At 28.9% G+C, this 21444-nt stretch overlaps 4 protein-coding genes across 4 annotated transcripts; 1 reads left to right on the top strand and 3 right to left on the bottom strand.

Annotated features, from left to right (window-relative positions):
• Positions 1–651: 651 nt before the first annotated feature.
• LOC129888496 (expansin-like B1) lies at positions 652–2786 on the bottom strand. Its single transcript, XM_055963460.1, has 4 exons — positions 2625–2786; positions 2424–2533; positions 1777–2085; positions 652–1074 (listed from the first exon to the last, which is right to left on the bottom strand). The coding sequence occupies exons 1-4, from the start codon at positions 2761–2763 to the stop codon at positions 874–876; spliced, it is 759 nt and encodes a 252-aa protein (XP_055819435.1). The 5' UTR covers positions 2764–2786; the 3' UTR covers positions 652–873.
• Positions 2787–5197: 2411 nt separating this feature from the next.
• On the bottom strand, positions 5198–8090 carry LOC129888498 (expansin-like B1). The gene is made up of 4 exons (XM_055963462.1): positions 7961–8090; positions 7122–7231; positions 6147–6458; positions 5198–5398 (listed from the first exon to the last, which is right to left on the bottom strand). The coding sequence occupies exons 1-4, from the start codon at positions 8088–8090 to the stop codon at positions 5198–5200; spliced, it is 753 nt and encodes a 250-aa protein (XP_055819437.1).
• Positions 8091–9311: 1221 nt separating this feature from the next.
• On the bottom strand, positions 9312–11235 carry LOC129888497 (expansin-like B1). The gene is made up of 4 exons (XM_055963461.1): positions 11099–11235; positions 10868–10977; positions 10294–10602; positions 9312–9686 (listed from the first exon to the last, which is right to left on the bottom strand). Exons 1-4 carry the CDS (start codon positions 11232–11234, stop codon positions 9486–9488), a joined length of 756 nt encoding a protein of 251 aa, XP_055819436.1. The 5' UTR covers position 11235; the 3' UTR covers positions 9312–9485.
• Positions 11236–17792: 6557 nt separating this feature from the next.
• LOC129888495 (expansin-like B1) lies at positions 17793–20836 on the top strand. The gene is made up of 4 exons (XM_055963459.1): positions 17793–17976; positions 18595–18704; positions 19657–19965; positions 20421–20836. Exons 1-4 carry the CDS (start codon positions 17847–17849, stop codon positions 20619–20621), a joined length of 750 nt encoding a protein of 249 aa, XP_055819434.1. The 5' UTR covers positions 17793–17846; the 3' UTR covers positions 20622–20836.
• The last annotated feature ends 608 nt before the right edge of the window (positions 20837–21444 follow it).

Below are 21444 nucleotides of genomic sequence, written 5' to 3'. Positions count from 1 at the left end.
AATCCCAATTTTCATCTGTCACATTTTTGGGTTTATGAGCAGCGAAAACGGGAAGATGCATCTTTTTCACCAACAGTAAATCTTTCATCTTGCTCTTCCATATGTTGTAGTTACTCCCATTTAAACACACCATGTTGCTCATATTCCCCTTCATTAAAAAATCCTTGATAGATAATCAAGATTCTGATACCACTTGTTATGACGGAAGAACGCAAACCCGAAAATAGAGAAAATAAATAACACTATTTTCGTAATTATATCCGACAATGGCGATAGTTTGTGCTGCAATTATAGAGCCATGAATAATTCCCAAGGTGCTTGACTATATTGTTTTTTATTATATTAAGAATTATAATTATGGCTATATATTGACTTCCAATAATTCTTTGATGATTTAATTTTATCACCTCGCACGCTACTTATAAAGTTCTAAACTCATTATAACATAGTATTTGGAAAAATCAATTACACTCTTATCAGTATAAGTTAAGTGTTAGAAATTAAAATTTTTTAAACTCGTATATATGCACCTCTTAATATGTGATCTCGGCCAAATAAAAATGCAATTTGTGTTCAAAATGATCCATAATATTGCAATTTTATGAAATGTCATGAAGACAAACTACATACACCAAGTCACCAATATATATAACACAATAATATACCACAATTTTTATAAATAATATTCTTTACAAGAGTTAATACACTAATTTATTTGATCAGCCTTATTAAATATTAACACACAACATTTGGTTCATAAAACCACAATGGCTGATGATATCCCTAGACAAATTAAACTTCATTTGACCTCAAACCATAATATAGAAATTGATAATTTTATGTCACACTTTTCTTGAACAAATATATATTTGTTCAAGGAATTTGAATATCAGTTTCATAAACAGATCCAGGTTTCCAGTAATATGGGATCACAACTTTGTTAGAGTAAATCCATTTGATCTTTTCACCTTCTTTTATTTGGATCTTTATTTTTAAATCTCCCTTTGGTGGATTTGCCAAATCAAAAACTGCTCCATATGACCTTCTCAATGGTATCCATTTGTAGGTTTTTGCCTGTATATATCAACCCAAAAATTAATGTTATAATATCAAATCATGTCTAAAATTTATTGAATTATGTTATGTATTCACTGACAATGTTATATATTTTGTACAATATTTTATTCGGATAAAAGTGTTGAAACTGACAATAAGTAGTTATTCATTTAATGTATTTGGTAAAAAAATAACGATAAGTAACTTATTTTTTTGTTAAAATGACTTAAATGTCCCTTGAGTTACTTACAAATAAATAAATTTAGAAGTATATTTGAATAAGAAATTAAGGACAAATGGCGAAATAAAATAGAGAGATAATTAGAAATTAGTATGTTTAGAAAGAGTATTTTAAATATTTAAAAATATATTAGACATAAAATTGGGAAATATTTTTTATCAGACCAAAGTGTTTATAAGCTCCAAAATCATAAGTTGGGGATGACAACCAACTTATGACTTTTGGTTGATTTACTTATAAGCATTTTGTTATGTATCAAACTCGTAAATAAGTTGAAGAGTTCTAATAAACCTTATGTTGACCATCTTATTTTTTGTTAAAATGACTTAAATGTCCCTTGAGTTACTTACAAATAAATAAATTTAGAAGTATATTTGAATAAACCTTAAGTTGACCATCTTATAAGTACACTTAGTCAAACATCCTCGTAATACTAAAGAAAATAATTGTAAAAAAAACACGCAAATATATATACTTACGTCGTAGATCTCAATTGCCATGATATCAGCATAGCCACCATTGTTAAATGGAATTATAGCAAGGTAGCCATGATAGTTGCTATGTTCATTGATTTTGATTTTGAGATTGCCATATTTGCAAGAAACTCTTTTGTAGTCAACATCAACCACTCCCTTTGGGAACAACATGTGAGCTAGCTTTGGATGTTTTGCCATTTTGGCGAAGGCATCGGAGCTGAGAATGAAGTCAGTTCCGGGCCCTTCACCACTGTCAGTCACCACCACCTTAACTCCTATGTCACTACATAATGCCTTGTCCTTGCACCTCACCTGTAATATATTGTTGATAATAACTAGTCACATGCGCGTCAATTATCATGTAATTACAAGTAATTTTTTAAAAATTTATATATATAACTTATTGCGATTCAAAATTATATGAAATAATGTGTATTTATTGTGATCCATTTGGACAATTCAAAGGTCTACAACTTGCTTTAAACTAGCCATATGTGTACATGTTATATATGAATATTCATTTTATATGTATAAATTTATTTTTAAAAAAATACAAATAATGTATATTTCGAGCGTAATCCAGTAAATCAAATGGGGTAGTGTATTATAAGATTCAAAACTCGAATTCATAATGTTCAAATTTTGAATACCTGATAGCATGCACCACAGCCAGCTCCATTCTTATAGAGCTTCCATGATGCGGTGGTAACGAGCCCATCATTGACATATCTGCCATACTCTCCATAACCACAAGCTCCAGCTGATCAAATATATGTTGCAAATTAATCAAATGTTAAAATTCAATCTATCTTAAAAGGAAAAAGAAAAGTTGAAAATCAAATGTGACTTACTAGGTGTTCCTTTGCCATCAGAGGTCTTATAATAGGTAGCTTTAGAATAATAATAGTTTTCAGTACCAAAGCAAAGTGCAGGCAGAAGCAAAATCATGAATATCATAAAAGTGGAACAATTGTTGAAGGAAATAGCCATTTCTTTTTGGTGCTAAAAATGTAAAGAAGAATTAATTTGGATGATGAGAAATGTAGAAGTGAAGCTCTGTATTTATAGTTGAATGTCTTAAGGGCAGGTATTGACTTTGCTTAAATTCATGGCCAACTTTGTAAGTAATCTTAAATTTGTCATTAGTTTTATTTGAAAAAGCAATATTCAAAGTTACCATATACATATACGGTTTTGGTCTTCTGACCCAAATATAATTAAAAATATGGATCGCATCATGAATTTTTTTTAAAAAAAATCAATTTTCTGATTTAAATATATGTTGATCATCACCTTCTTTGAAGCAACAATAGCTAATTAAATATGATTTTAAATCCCATAAGGTCTAAATTGACGATACTAGAGGCTACAAACTCTCATTGTTTTAAATCAATGGATGACACATTCTTTTGCCGCGTCCGTACCATTTAATACGTAGTCACTCCGTATTATATTTGTGATCCATTTTTTTATAAGTTTATTTAGAAATTATAAATAAGAAGGATCGTTTCACTAATTGACCTCTTAAGAAATGTTTACTGAAACTTTACAAACTTATTTACACTTTCAAATAGAAATTAATTGTAATGATACGATCAGAAATTCGTTATTAATTCTATCTTTGTAAATCAACTAGTAATTTGGAACAACTATTTTTAGTAAGATGGACAATTAATATGAAACGAAGGGAGTAGCTTTGAGACTGTACATGAAATTTTAAGAAAATAATGAAGATTTTTAACGTGTAAAAGTGTCAAAGTTATTTTTTAAAATGAGTGGCGAAGAGAGTTTCACCTGCATTTAATTTAAATAAATGGTGACGGAAATCCCGACGAATAATGTCACTGCGGCTCATTAACCTTACTTCAAAGACTGGAAAGCTTACAACACAGGTAATAGAGCGAAGCAAAGATAAGATGACTCTGATCTTTACTTCTATGGAGCCGGATGTGAGCTTATCGCCTACTGATCTTACTCAAAAAGAGTCAAAATGAGGATGGGAAAACTAAATAATTTTCACAATAGAAAAAAGTGTCATTTTTTTTGGAATAAACTAAAATAGAAAGTATACCACATCAACTAGGACGAGAGTACTATATATTATCTTAAAATCTGGTCAACAACTCATTGTTTGGGAATTTAAATTATGTCACACGGGAATATTGTTATTAATTTATTGTCTGATCGCTATACTTAATTTAAATTTTAAAGTTGTAAAAATATATAAAAACATATTCGTGACGTATTTTAAAATCGTGCGGGTCCAGATTCAAAGTGGACCCTTACATGTTTTTATCTCAATCTATCTAGAACGGTGATGTTAGAGCCATTTTTCACTCATATCTATTTTTCACAATAACTTACGTAACATTTTAATGGTATTCAAGATTAATTTAATATTATTAAAAATTTCTCATATCCTATCAATCTCAAATTATTATAACAAAATAGAACATCTAAAGTAATTCCATACATTTTAATGTAAAAATTGCTTGGTATACATTCCGCCCCCCCCCCCCCCCTCAATTTCTTATCACAATATAAAAAAAATAGTCAAAACCTGACCTCAAAATGACGTTGATTTTTTTTTATAAATATATGTATATTTTTTAACAAAATTGCCTTTCGGAGACCCATTTTTTCTTACAATGAAATAAATTTTAAGAGTATATAAAAAAGGTTTTAAATCAACAATTACATATTGTCTAGTGATAAAAATGCATTTTTAATTATTGTATAATTAAAAAAAAATTCAACCTAAACTTTACTGACCTTCAATCCGAGAACAACTATTGATATTCTTTTAGTAGTGCATCGACTAGATGATCTTAACTTTTTATCACTAAATAAAACGTCTAAAAATTATACACAACTTATATTTATTTTGAAGTGAGAAAAGGGCCTGTGGACCACCTTCTAATTTTTAGGGGTCGTTTGGTTTGGGGTGAGAGACTGAAAAATAACAATTTTGAGATAAACTTCAAAATTATCTTATCTTCATTTGATAATGGGTGTTTGTTAGTCTATGGATAAATTTTGTACTAAAATTATGAGATTAATTATCCCATATAAAAGGTGAAATAACAACCTATGAGATATTCTTATCCATCCCATCCTAGTAATTATATTCATCAAGAAAATTACAAAAAAGAAATAACTTTATTCTTATTACATTATATATAACGTTATACCAATATATATATATATATATATATATATATATATATATATATATATATATATATATATGACTAATAATGCCATCATAATAATCAATACAAAGACCCTAGCACCTACTCATCACACATGACATAAGTTTTTCCTACCTACTAATAACTAGATATATAGAAAATACTAATAATTGCCTAAAATGGCAATAATATATATGTTGGATAAATATTAATTTTAGTAATTTTTAAATTTCCTAAGAAAGTTGAACGTCAGTCTCAATAGTTTCACCAACAGTCCATTCAGCTGGAATTACAACTCTTTCAGATTGCACCCATTTTGTCTGAGCTGCAGCACTAATTAGGAACCTCACTTGAAGGTCTCCATTTGGTGGATTTGATAAATCCCAAACTGCACCATATGCCCTTCTCATTGATATCCATGAACTTGTTTCCTCCTACATCAACCACAATAATAATAATAATAATATTGTACTAAAGTTATAAAATTAATTTTTGTTATAGGCTGATGAATTAGGGCGGCTAAAATGAATTGAATTAATAAATAAGCAGATCGTTAATCTATCCAAAGGCTACTTGAGTCGAGAAAGGTTGGGTCGAAATCGGGCTAAATGATAGTTCATAGCCACCCCCCTCAACTTTACTACTACTACTACTTTATTACTCTGATAACTTATGGACTTTTTTTTTTATTAAGGTCTAAATTTTTTTTTTTTGAAATACTAAAAAAATTATGAGGAAACGTTATATCCTGATCTCATTTTGTCTTTCCAGTAGGTTTGAGCAATATAAGAACAAACATTAGACCCTCTTCTAATATGACAATATGAATCTTGGTTGATGCACTTTCTACGGATAATAATAATCTAATATTGTCTTCTACGGATAATAATAAAAATAGAGACAAATTCGAAATGATGTCCTAATAAAGACACGTTTGCTTAAATCAACCCTTTGTTCGTTTTCTTATAATTTGTTTAATAACAAAGCAAAATTAATAAAAATTTATTATGACCATATATAGTCAATTTGATTAGTTATATAATTAGCCCAAATCAACTTTAACTTTTCAATTTGGACTATATCGAGAAGGTCAAAAGGGGCAAAAAGTCAATATATAAACGATCGAGTTATTAATCTGTCCAATCTTACACAAATTGCTGAATCATGTTTTCATGAGCTAACCTCGTAGACTTCGAGTGCAAGGATGTCACTAGCACCACCTTGGTTCATAACAACTAGTGAAATGTAATCAGGATACGTGCTACGTTCATGGATTTTAAGCATGAGATTTGCTCCATATCTGCAAGAAATTCTTCTGTATTCTACATCAACTGTCCCTTTTGCAAAAAGGACCTGAGCCATGCTTGATTGTTTGGCCAATTTTTCAAATGCTCTGTAGCTTAGTGTAAAGTCTGTTCCATGCCCTTCTCCATAGTCAGTAGCCATTACTTTTACTCCCTCTTGAGAACAGAATCCCTTATTCCTGCACCTTACCTGAAAAATCATCAACAAGTAATTAACAGATTATCACACTATTTTATTGTAGTTATTGTTCCTTTGTTTTAGAATGTTTTGTCATTTTTTCTGTAGTCTTTTGCCATTATCTCTTCACTTTCGTTATTTATTTTTTCCATCTGTTCTGATATGCTTTTTCTTGAGTGTGGGTCTATTAGAAACAATCTCTTTACCTCCAAGTTAAGTTAGTGCCAGGGACCGAGCCAACACTATTTATACATGGTTAATTTTTTTTTAATGTATATATAGTAGACATAGCGGGAGTTTTAGTGCACCGGGCTGCCCTTTTATATACTAGATGTTGCTCGGATAGTTCGTGTGCTTACTTCTTCATATTTTGAACTCCTTAGTGAAAATCCCAACTTTACCACTAAGTAGGGATAAGGTCTGCGTTACTGCGTACACTCTACCCTCCTGAGACTCCAATTATGAAATTATACACCGGCCGGATATTTTATTGTTGAGGAGCGACAAAGACGACTCTTGTATTTGAAGGTAATTATGAGTTTTTATGATAATTTTTAAGTTAAACATACCATAATTATAAAGTTTTAGTTACTTTAATATAGCATTGTTACTATATATACTGTTATAGTGGATAAAGTTTGGTGATTATACCCAAAATAATTAGGTAATTGTTACCTGATAGCATCCACCACAACCAGCACCATTCTTGAATAGACGCCTAGACACTGCACAAACTTCTCCATTGTTTACTGTTCTTCCATATTCTTCATATCCACAAACTCCTTCTGAATAAATCAAATGTATGTATATATCATTATATTTAATAAATGTAGAGAGAACATCGATCCTATCAAAAATAATTTCAGGAAAATAAGTTGTTTTTTAGGTGGGGAAAATGTTTTTTTTTTCTAGACATATAATATTTTTCAGTGTTTCTTTGGCGAATAACAAATAATTTAATTGCGTGAAAAATCATTTACTTAAGCTTGATAATAATGTTAGGAATACCAACAGTGTTCTGATGGGATTACGTTATTTTAGTAATCGATCGATACTGTTCAAAAAATGACTCATTTAACCATGGACAAGAATACAAATTATTCTCAATATATAAAAACGGAGTATAGTATGTCTGGCACTATTAAAAAAATCACTATTTTCTAGTAGTTATGCACATAGACATTTTGGTTGAACCAGTGAGAAGAAAAAAATAGTAGTGTTTTCACGCGGAAAAATTAAGAAGCTTCTTAATATTTTTATGAGAATATCTTTTCCATCATGTGTTTTTTCAAGTTGGTTCAGTGAAAATGAGATGAAAAGATCATGTTTTATGTACATAATTTTTTTTTATTGATTTGCGGTGAAAAAATAAAAGAAAAACTCTTAAATTTTTTGATGTGTTATTTTCAATTTTTAAGGAAAAACTTTAAAATATTTTATAAAAAAAATATAAAACAAAAAATAAATTTATAAAGTATTACGAAAACATGAATAGACACAAGATAGAAACATACTTGGATTACCCATGCCATCATCCGTGTTATAATAACCTGCTTTTGATATAAAAGTTTGGCTATAACATAGAGCAGGCAAGATCAATATTAGGCAAATTAGAAGAGTAGAATGTTTAAGAAAGAAATCCATCTTTAAGAAAATGATTAAGGAAGAGAACAAGTGGATTAAAAAGGAAATTAAAGACTTATAATGTGGGAAAGATGAAATTGCCATATTTATAGTATACTTAAAGAGGGTAAGAAGTGATATTTTTTGCCACATATATTTTCCCACTATGGCCAGTGGAAACCAAGTGGGGATTAACTAGTAGCCTTTTGTATTTTAAAATTTTGGAATTTGTTATTTGTATCTTGATGATTGATTCAAATCCTACCACTATAAGAGAAAATGGCAATTATGTCTTAATTAAGGTTTGTTTTGTAGTTATTATGACATGTCTATTGTTTCTATTTTTGTTTACAGCTGGATTACAGCTTCTGGGAAGTCATGTACTCTCAAAATACTAGTCAAATTTTATTTTCGAAAATCAAATTATATTAATTTTATTTAGTATTTTATATGTTTCACTTGAGTCGAGGGTTAATTAAATACAATATGCATACACATCGTACTCTTAGATTACACCGGATAAGTTATGTTATTATTGATATATTGATTATATGCGAAGAACAGAAAAAGTGCAATTTATAATATTTTTATGTAATTTTCAGATATCTAAATATTAATTTTAAATTACTGAATAATTTTAATTCAATTTAGTTCCAAAAAATAGTAAAATTAATTTTTTAAAAGTAATATATAACAAATATTTTGAGATAAAAGAGCGTAATCAATAGAACCTATTATGTCATAACATTGGAGTTCTTAATTAGTGGCAAGTCTTACAGGTGGCACAATGATGATAGGTCTTATAGGTAGCACTAATATAATATTCCTAATAATTAATTAAAGTCTTTGGAGAATAATTAGAAACTTATAAAGAATATACTAGTTTTGAATTTTGATCCATTGTGAATTTTCTAGTTGTTGTAATGTAATAATGCTAAGAAGTGGTAAGTGTGGCTTAGTAAAAAGATACTTGCATCAATTTATTTTATTTAAGCTCATGATTACTTTGAAATTATAGTTCAACAAAAGTTTAAATTAATTTATGACTTTCAGTTGAACACGTAGAATATTAGGTATACTTTATGATCAAAACGGTTCATAGGATTCTACTATTCATATGTACGTTTCAAGTACTGAAATTTAATGAAATTTCATAAAGACAAACAACATACACATACGGACATACCTATTGATATATAGCACAAATATACCAAAATTATATAAATAAATTTCTTTACAATAATTAATACACGAATTTAATTTGATCAACCTTATTAACACACAAACATTTTGGTTAATAAACCATAATGGCGTCTGATCATAACCCTAGACAAATTATAAACTTCATTTGACTCCAAACTATAATATAAAAATTGACAATTTGTCACATATTTTGAAGATCTAATATATATTTGTTCAAGGAATCTGAATATCAGTTTCATAAATAGAACCAGGTTTCCAGTAATCTGGGATGACAACTTTGTCAGAGTAAATCCATTTGGTCTTTTCACCTTCTTTTATTTGGATCTTTATTTTCATATCACACTTTGGTGGATTTGCCAAATCAAAAACTGCTCCATATGATCTCCTCATTGGTATCCATTTGTAGCTTTTTACCTGTGTATATCAACACAAAATTAATATTATATATCAAATGGATTTTATAAATAATCAGTTGTGTGTTTAGATAGAAGTGTTAAAATTGATAATAAACCACTACTGTATTGGGTAAAAACTTACGATAAGTACTTTCTCTATTAAAATGACTGAAATGACTCTTGACTTATTTACAAAATAATAAAGAATTATTTTTGCATAAGAAAGTTCGAATGACAGAAATAAAATAGAGAAATAATTAGGAGTTATTATGTTTTAGAAAAAGTATTTTAAAGATTTAAAAATATATTAGACATAAAAAAAAATGATCAAATCAAAAGTGTTCATAAGCTCCAAAACCATAAGTTGAGGATAACGACCAACTTATGATTTTTGACTAAGTTACTTATAAGCATTTTGTTATTTATCAAATTCGTAAATAAGTCAAAAAGTATGCGTACTTCTAAATTTTAATTTGACCAGCTTATAAATGTATTGGTTTATTAAATTCATAAATAAGTCAAAAAATACTTATAAACTTTGATTTGACCAGCTTATAAGCTTATCAAACCCTCTTTTAGTACTAAAGAAAAAATATATATTTTTAAAAGCAAATATATATACTTACGTCGTAGATCTCAATTGCCATGATATCAGCATAGCCACCATTGTTAAATGGAATTATGGCAAGGTAGCCATGGTAATTGCTATGTTCATTGATTTTGATTTTGAGATTGCCATATTTGCAAGAAACTCTTTTGTAGTCAACATCAACCACTCCCTTAGGGAACAACATGTGAGCTAGCTTTGGATGCTTGGCCATTTTGGCGAAGGCATCGAAACTGAGAATGAAGTCAGTTCCGGGTCCTTCACCATTGTCAGTTATCACCACCTTAACTCCCTCGTCACTACATAGTGCCTCGTCCTTGCACCACACCTATAATATATTGTTCATAATTAGTACTATTATTATTTAATACTAAACGTTAATTGATGATATGACAACTAAAATTGGTAAACTTCCCACAATAATAATATGCTAAATTATATTACACTTATTTTGCAATTTTTGTAATTTACACTATCAATATAATGTATATATAACTCATATCGATTCTAGCATATATCTAATATTTAAAAGACGTAACATATAGCATATAAAGTACAAATTTTGAATCTGCTTCTGTCTGTCTGTAAAGTACCTTGTAGCATGCACCGCAGCCAGCTCCATTCTTATAGAGCTTCCATGACGCGGCGGTAACGAGCCCATCATTGACATATTTGCCATGCTTTCCATAACCACAAGCTCCATCTGATCAGATATATGTTGCAAATTAATCAAATGATCATTAAATCAATCTATCTTAAAAGGAAAAAAAAAGAAGCTTAGATCATAATATAATGATCTAAATTTTACATCAAATGTGACTTACTAGGTGTTCCTTTGCCATCAGAAGTCTTATAATAGGTAGCTTTCGAATAATAGTTTTTATTACCAAAGCAAAATGTAGGTAGAAGCAAAATTATACATATCATAAAAGTGGAACAATTGTTGAAGGAGATAGCCATTTTTTTTGTGCTAAAAATGTAAAGAAGAGTTAATTTGGATGATGAAAAAATGTAGAGGTAAAGTTCTCTATTTATAGTTGAGTTCCTAAGGGTAGATATTGACTCGGCTCAAATTTTTGGCCAACTTTGTAATTAGTCTTAATTTAGCATTCATTTTATTTGAACAGAAATATTCAAACTTCTTTTTTCTCATTTTAATATAAGTTTACAATTTGATTACCATATTCTTTGAAGCAGCAAATAGCTAATTAAAGATGATTTTTGATCCCATAGGTCTTAAATCTTAATTAACGATATTTGTTGCTAGAAATTGTCACCGTTTTAAATTAATGGATGACACCTTCTTTTGCCGCGTCCGTACCATTTAATGTGATACTCGCTCCGTTTCATATTAATTGTCCATTTTTTTTAAATGCCTTTTTACAAATCATAAATAAGAAAGGTTGTTTCACTAATTTACCCCTTAAGAAACTCAAGAAAGGTTGTTTCACTAATTTATCCCTTAAGAAACTTATTTACACTAATTCTGAAAAGATTTCATTGTAAGGGTACAATGAGAAAAATGTTACTAATTCTATCTTGATTTTGTAAATTGATAAGTAATTTGGGATAATTATTTTAAATAAAGTGAAATACTAATATGGGATGGAGAGAATAGCGTTTGAGACTGTACACAATTTTTTTAAAAAAATAATGAACATTTTTGACATGTAAGAGTGTCAAAATTATCCTTTAAAATGAACGATGGCGAGAATTTCACGTGCCTTTTGATTTAAAGGAGTGATGGTGAGCGTTCCGGCAAGTTATGTTATTAATGTTAAAAATTAAAATGAGGATGCAACACTTAAATAATTTTCAGAAAAAAAATATCGTTTTTTTTTAACAAGCTAAAATGGAAAGTATATCATATCAATTGAGACGAGAAAATCCCAACAAGTCTCCTTGCAAGTAGATGGGTCATCCAATAGCTCTCCTGCATCTGAGGCTAATTTTAGATCTTATTCCGATTTACAGAATTAGTAGTAGATATTATCTTAATAACTAGAAGAACTCTTCAACTTAAATTCTTTTTTCATGTCACATATACATCCCAATGGCAACATCATTATATAATAAAATTTCATTATAACAATTATTATTTTTTAAAACTGATTTTTAATGTTATTTTTTACTTGTATCAATTTCTTATCTATAAAAACAACAACTATTTTTATAATAGTACCTCTTTATAAAATTACCCTTTATAAAAGCTATCTTCTTTATTGGTAATATAATAATTAACCTATTTTATACAAAGTAGAATCTCTAAGATTACCAATAATAAGTCTAGAGATATACTATATATGACAAAGAATATTATATGAATATATATTTCTTCATTAAAATATTTTTCTTCTTTATATAAAGTGTGATTAAATTTACGATTTGACATTAAAGTGCCTATGTCCATAACATTAAAAAATAAAGAAATAAATTTTATGTATCTCTCTTTCTTTTTTCTTTTTTTTACTTATAACAACCAAATAGTAATACTTAAATGGAAAATATATTATAGGTATATAACGTCTGGTCGTTATAGAAGCCAATTTTTTTTCGAAATCAACATGTTATAGAAAGGTTTGAACGTATAACATTTTATCCAAAACTGAAAAAAATTCACTCATCTGGAAATGGTGAAAAGCTGAAAACAATAAAACTCATCTAGATGTATAAATCATACTTAATGTGAAAGTATAGTATCGCATATAATATACATGCTTTGTTTACGGAGCTAGTAAAAACAAAAAACCCTTCTAGAAATAGAACATGAATGATAAAATATGAAAACCATGAACAATTAAACACTAGTATATATATATGATTAGTCTATATCTTATTGCTTTACGTTTCATTATTTTATCGCTTTATCTAATTTTCTTCGAAAGCTTAAAAGATTAGATTCATCTAGAATTAGGAATTAATTAGTGCATGCATATATAGATTGAATGAGACACTTTAACTACACACGTCTTTTTATCATATTTTTTTATTTTTTTTATCGTTTCAAAAAATATCAAAAATTCTTTTTTTGCTCCCATCATTTTCTTTTTTCAGATACATCAATTCAAAATATCATATTCATGATTTCCTTCCTTTTTTTCACTCCACAAATCTCTCCACAGTTACATCCATTAATTTATTTTTGAATTTCAAATATTTTTTCTTCCCAATTAATGATTTCAAGTTATTCAAGAGGTAGATTTCTTTCCATCACTTAAGTTTTTTTTTAATTTTTTTTTAGTCTTTTCATCTTAAAAAATTGCTGATACATATAAATGAAGGTCGATTTTTGTTGTTCATCTTTTTGTGATATATATAAGTTCACATTTTTAATGTATCTAATAGTTTTTGTTTCTTAAATTAATGTATAATGCCTTTGTTTCAACATTATGATACATTACATTTGAATTGTATTTTCGAGATGTATAGATTTATCATGATACATTACTATTTGTGTACCTTGTTTGAATTGTTAAGTACATTATTTCTACTAGATACATTAAATAGGTAATTGTTGCCCATAAGATGTAATATTTGAGATAGATACATTACTGGTTGTCATTATGTAACAGATACATTTATTATAAATTCAAATTTATGTATCATGTCCGAAACTCATATGTATCAGAAAAAGATTAATAAAAAAAAATCAACTAGTTGTTCTATAAATGTTGTCATATACATAACTATGAATATGATACAAAATGATATTGTTATAAAAATATTAGTGTTTATATATCAACAATTAAATTAGATATTTTCTACAGATACATGACCTTCTAGTTGAATAAGCTAAGGTGTATGTATCTGGTAGTAAAAAATAACGAAATTTGTAATAGTTATGTATCAAATAAATAACTATGAACAATAAATTAAGTTTATGTATCAAAACTAATATTTGAACATAATATATTGTGCATGATAAAAATGTAATGTATCATAATATTGAAACGAAGACATGATACAATAATTTAAGAAAGAAAAAACAACTAGATACATTAAAAATCTAAACCAATATGTATCACAAAAAGATAAACAACAAAAAATCAAAAAAAATAATCAACAATCTGATTTGTTGAAAATAAAAAACATGATGACGAAATCCTTCTACACATTCTTCTTTGCTATGTATCAGCTCCAAAAACTTTTTTTCACTTTCAACAGTGACGCCATACATGGATCTTGACTCAAAGTCTTTACCGGAGACACCACCAACTCCCGTATTTTGACCAACAATAATTTCATCACTTTTGTATCGTTCATACCTCACCTCACTTTTTCAGATTTCGAAATGTCTCAACAAGATAGACAGGTTCATGTTGTATCAGTACAATTTGTCGACAATTTTGATTCAAAAAAATTTGAGATTTTTTTTGAAAGAATGAAAAAACGAATTTTGAATTGTACTAGCATGTTTCAATTTGCCAGGGATTGAATCCATTGCCAATAAAGTTTTCCCATAATTTATGTTTTCTTTATTTACTTTTTTCCTTTTTTAAATGTAAAAAAATTCAATTAACATATCTTCCATGAATTTTTCTTTGTTACTGCAACAACATTAAAGGCATAGTGATGTATCAGAGAAGATGGCTTATGTATCGAATTTCTCAAAAAATAAGGGATTTTTGTAATTTGTAAAGAGAATAGGGATATGATGTAATTGTCTCTTAACACTATGAGATTTATGTAAGTTATACATCAATTATACAAATAGAAATTAGAAGTGTCAACTATACGGATCTTTTTTAGTGATACAATATACAAATACAATCATTGATACATACTCAACTTTTTCCAAGTATAGAGAGAGCCATTATTAATGAATCTTCAAATTAGACACAAAGAAGACATGCCACATTTTGTAATGACTAGTTAATATATAAAGGAGGGATTACACAAATTTTATAGTGTTAAAAACTAATTACATCATATTCTTATTTTTTTAAAATTATAAAAAAAATTTAAATTTGGTGGAATCCGGATACCTCCAAAACGTCCTGGTACATCACATAAAATGATGTATCTGAAAATAGGAGAGAGTAGGGACTTTTGTAATTTTTTCCAAATGATAGAAAAATTTAGAGAATATAATAAAATAAGTTGTGTATTTAGGTAGTTTTCCATAAATTGATTTTTATCATTTGTATTTGTATAATTGACTGCTAATATTTATATTTAATAATTGATTGCTATCATTTATATTTGTATTAAAAAAGAGAAGGCAGAGAGAGGCTAGAGAGAAAGAGGGGGAGGGGGAGGGAGAGGAGAGAGGAGATGGAGAGATTGCTGAGAGAAAGAGTGGAGAGAGAGGGAGAAAGGAAGAGAGGAGAGAAAAATAACTATAAATTTCTAACTATAACTATAAATTATAATTCTTTCAAACTATAATGGTGCATTATAAATCATATCACATGTTTGCTTTAATTACGGAATTTTCCATACGTTTTTCACTAGATACTCTAATGCATATGAATGGGATGCATATCGCACTTCTCTTCTAATTCTTTGAGGCAAAGTGGATGGCCAAATGTCATGAACACAAGCATATCTAAGTTTTGAATTTGAATGGTTTGAATTATTAAAATTTTGTGTTAAAAAATATCTCTAATCTATTGAATTTGACCCAAGAAATTGATGTTCCTTCCACCTATTGAATCAAACAATTGATCCATCCAATGTTGAGGTCATTTTGGTCCAATAGGCAGAGGAAAGAGCATTTCTGTAATCAAATTGAATAAGTTAGGAATATTGATCTAGTCCAATAAGTGTAAGGAAGGTATTTTTGATCCGCATTTAATAGGTTAAGAATATTTTTGGCTCTCTTTCGTTAAATTTCTTATACTGGATGGGAATAGATAAGTAAGTGAGAGGGCGACACCAGCTAGCAGAACAAACGGGAGAGGGGCGTTCAACCACTTGACAGTAAGGAAAGGGATTTAGAGAGAAAATTCGCTAAGCAAGGTCTTGTGGTGCATCCATCTAAAACAGCCCTCAAAACGATCCAAAACAAGAATGATTACGTTCAAGCAGAGATCTCACCGGTCTTTTTTTCCACCATCCTCTGCTGTAGCAGAAGCAGCAGCGGTCGGAGAACTAAGATCCCAAGTCTCCAAGTGGGCACTCTTGGCCACCCACGACCTTGGCTTTTCAGAGAATCCCGCTCCTGTGTCTGGGGGGATGGAGCGAGAGAAGTTTTTTTGAGAATGAAAGAGAAGGTCGCGCCCTTCTCGTAGTTTTGACTTGCTCTTAGGCTACCGTTGACCGGCTTCGCGAGACCATTTCGAAGTTATGTATTTAGAATATAACAATATTTTTAAAATTTTATTGTTTTCATACACATAGGCATACCCACATAAATAATTTTAAAAAATAGAGAATTAACTTAAATAGTCATTCACTCAATTCATTAAATTAAAAAATTGTCAGATGTGTAATATATATATATAACCCAAATATAAAATGTGTATAATCGTAAATAATCTATGTATAATTTATGTGTACCGATTAGAAAAACTAATCAGTAGTTACATTCTACCAATTATAAAGCTACTACGTCAGTGTGAAACTATAGTTCCCTACTACTACTCCATTATGTAGCGCATTAACCACAAATTCTTTGCCTAAACTACACATGGCTACATGTGTTTTTAAATTATATGAAATGCAAAGGCACTAGGTTTAATTGCTTTGCCTCAGTTCATTACAAAGTAAACATCAAGAATATTGTAATGACTTGCTAGGTTCTATAAACTTCCAAATTGATGATGATTGCTAAAATTTTAAGGTGGATACCCTAATCAAATAACTTGTTGGGGGCGAAAAAAATATGATCGATTGAATTAATAAATGAGCGGGTCAGATATTTTTTATTTTGATATGAGTTGTATATAAATTGAGAATATATGTTTTTTCATGAGTCGAGAGTCTATTAAAAATAATCTCTTGACCCCCCAAGATGAGGGTAATATAAAGTTTGTATATTACATTGGTGATTGGACATGTATGTATATGTATGTTTAACTCACCCAAAAATTATTTGAAGAATTAGACGTATCATATTTTCTTGAACTAATTTTAATTTATTACTCAAATATTTTGTTCTATCGCTAAATTGCTTCTAGCATGCACCACTTGGCATCATATGAATGAATTGCATAAGAACTTCAACAGAAACACACCAACACCACACTTCATTTTTACCCTACAAGTAGACATGAAATGTATATACTCACGCACCAACAAGCTTAAACAAAAGTAGAAGTGCACAAATTGAATATGTCCTTTTCATATAGTCCTTTTATGTAGATTTAAAGTGTTTAATAATTGAAATGAACAAAATGAAATTAATAATGTGTAACATCAATGATTATTTGGGGCTATTCTTTGATTTACATTTGGTTTCCACTGACCATAGTGGAGAAGAAACGTGGCTCCTAATATGAATGTCAACTCCTTAGAAACTTCACTATAAATATTGGACTTTTCTTCACTTCATTTTCCATCACACGAACTCTTTAATTAATTTTTGACTTGCTAATTCCTGATCTTTCTCATTTTGTGAACAAAAAATAAATGGATCATTCTCTTAAATATTCTTGCATTTTTATGTGCATGATTATGCTTCTGCCAGCGTTTTCCTACAGCCAAAGCTTAGTTACCAATGCATCATTTTATAGTACTTCTGATGGCATGGGAACTCCATGTATGCCACCAAACCTTCTCCTTAAATTTCCCTCAAGTGACTTATTGAGTATTCCATCCGTTTCAATTTGTTTGTTTTACTTTCGTTGTTAGTCCGTTTAAAAAAGAACGACTACTCTTTTCTTTTTTAACAACTCTTGAATTCCAACTTTCCATATAACATGTTTAAAATCACGAGATTAAATGACATTTTAGTATATTCGGCATATCTGTAATTTAAGACCACAAAATTCACAAGTCTTCTTTATTTTTTTAAACTCTGTATCAATTCAAAGTAGAACAAATAAATTGAAACAGAGGGAATATTTTTTTTCGTAAAAGAGACAAAAATACCCTTGAACTATCGCAAGAGATCTGAATATACCTTTCATTCACCTATTTTGCTAAAAATACCCATATGCTTAAATTTTTGGCTCACTGATGCCCTTTGACTAATGATCAACACTTGAATATCACATTATGGGATAGTCAGAGGATATTTTTGATCATTTTCTGTTGTTTATTTTTTCCACCAAATTACCAAGAACATGTGAATATCACAAATTAAATACAAAATTTTCATCGATTATTACTACAATTGTTTTAACATTAATTTTGATGTATGTGTATATATGATTAGCTGGAGCATGTGGTTATGGAGTCTATGGCAAAGATGTGAACAATGGGGAGGTGTGCACAGCCTCTAGGCGTCTCTACAGAAATGGAGCTGGTTGTGGTGCATGCTATCAAGTACGTCCTAATTTCATTTATATCCACAATTATATTAGTTAGCGGTTATCTTTTAGATGACATTATATATTATACTGTCACAGTGACTATTGAAATTGGACCCCTTTAATATTTCCATCAAAGTTTTAAGTTTAATTTCACCAACGATATGAAAATATAATTTGTAGACAATCAGGTCATTTAAATGGTAATTGTAGATAGTTCAAATTCCCAACCTATAATAATTGATTGTAATGAGTAACCTGGTATAGCTAGCAGATTAATTATAATAGCATGTTTGGTCAAGTTTTTAAAATCAGCTTAGTTTGAAATATATTTTCAATAAAGTATTTTTGGTGAGAAACAATTTATGTTTGGATAATCAAATTCAAAAATACTTTCTCAAAATTGCGTTTTAAAAAACTATTTTGTGGAGAAAAAAAAATTAAATTCTGAAAAACAGTTTCCAACATCAAAAGAACACTTATTTTCTCCTAAAAACATGGGCAAACACCTTAGGTACTTCTTAAAATAGACATTGTTTGGAAGAAAAAAATAAAAGTATTTTTGACCTTTCAAAAGCTTGACCAAACAGACTATACGTCGATCAATATAAAAATTCATAACACTGTCATATACTGTAAGTTAAAGTATCAATTAGTTTTATTTTCTTTGTGTCAATTTATATGACACACTTTTCTTTTTAATTAGATTAAAAAAGAATGACATTTTTTTATATTTAGTAACAATTTTACTTTAAAACACATATTTCATCCTTAATGAATTGATTTATAGTCTCACAAATATATATAACTTATTTTAGAACACAAATTTCAAAAGTCTTTCATTTTTGCTTAAAACTCTATGTCAAGTCAAACAACATCATATAAATTGAGACACGGAAAGTATTACGTTATAACAAGTATATTTTGTTCAATTTATTATGGAGATTAATTAATTAATGTAATTACAGGTAAGGTGCAAGAACAATGCATTGTGTAGTGAACAGGGAACAAAGGTTATGGTGACAGACAGTGCAGATGGACAAGAAACAGACTTAATTCTCAGCTTCAAAGCCTATGCAAAATTAGCTAAAAACCCAAGTTTGGCAGCTCATCTATGTGGAAAAGGGGTTGTTGACATAGAATATAGAAGAGTTTCTTGTGGTTATGGAAATCTTATGGTTAAAATTCATGAACACAGCAAGTACTCTGATTACCTTGCTATTGTTGTTTTGAACCAAGGTGGTACCACTGACATCCATGCTGTCGAAATCTACGAGGTATAAAATCTATGCAAACTCTAATCTTTCAGACCCTATCTACACTGAATTTGTTGTTGTTATTTAATTTAGTGTTAATACCTAGGTTCGAAATGAGTGTGCATTCGAGGTAGCAAAATCAAACATTTGAACTCGAAATAACTAATCAAATTATTGAATTAATTAAATCGGATCACAATAGAATATAACCTAATGAATAAGAAATATATTCCGAATCCAAGAGGTAAATCCTATAGTAAAATTGAGATTGTTCAACCTAAAACTTAATTATGTGTAGACAATTTATCTTACGGTTAACTCCCTTTTTTAGATCTTATATAACGATACAAGTTGGATCATATTAGATTTTTGACCGACTCATTCTGACATGTTAACTTATTTAATTTAATTCAAAATAATATATTTATTTGAACTCGTCTTTAATAATATTTGATTATTAATTCGTATGTACGCAGGAAGCAAGCCAACAGTGGATATCAATGAGAAAGGCATATGGGGCAGTGTGGGACATGTCAAGTCCACCATGTGGAGACCTTAAAGTAAGGTTCTTAACAAGTACAAGTGTTGAAACAAAATGGGTACAATCAGACAAAGCTGTTATTCCTGCTCAGTGGAAAGCTGGACTTACTATTGAAACAGACATTCAGCTTACTTAAGTAATTAATTAAGTACAACTTATATTATATATGTACTTATATACTAGTAATTAATGTGGGCGATTTCTTAATTAAACTGCATGTTTATAATTTAGCTTTAAAAATATGTTTTCAAGTTGTGGAGTGTGTGTTGTACTTTTGGCATGGATAGTTGTAAGTTGTTAAGGGTTGTGTATGTTATGTATTTCTGTTTTCGTGAGATTTATGAATAAAAAGTCGCCATTTGCATTTTAGTAGTATAAGTCAATTTACCATTTTAGATTATTATTTTTTAACCATTTTAGATTTGTTATTACTATGTTCTATTTTAATTTATATGATACTTTTTTTAATTCTAAAAAAAAATAAGGAATTAGTGACGGATAAAATTTTGTAGTTAAACAGTAAAATATTCATGTTAATCTCATTTAGCTATGGATTAGCAACAAATTATAAAAAAAGAATTCAATTAGCTAAGAGCTATTTAGCGACGATAAACTGGAGATTCCCGATAAATTTCATAGCTAATTTTATATTCTCTAATAATGTTTTTTTAGTGAGTTGGAGAAAGAATGATACGCTTTTACGTTTTTAAAATAACTAGTGAACTTATCCGCACTTCGCGCGAAGTAAAAGAACTATATGACCCATTTGGTTATAAAAAAATTATAAATTAATCTTCTTTCTAGAATAATTTTTACTTTATTTAAAAATTTATTTTGACCATGAAAATTTCAAATTAAATTTGAAGTTGAAATATGAATTTGAAAAATTTCTCAACTACTTCATATTTAGAATTTCAAATAAAATGTTATTTTCTATCATTTGTGAAAAAGTATAACCA

Source organism: Solanum dulcamara, chromosome 5 (genome assembly GCF_947179165.1).
Source record: "Solanum dulcamara chromosome 5, daSolDulc1.2, whole genome shotgun sequence".
Taxonomy (NCBI): Eukaryota; Viridiplantae; Streptophyta; class Magnoliopsida; order Solanales; family Solanaceae; genus Solanum; species Solanum dulcamara.
Note: the sequence above shows the minus strand (reverse complement) of the source record. Positions and strands in the feature narration are given on the sequence as shown.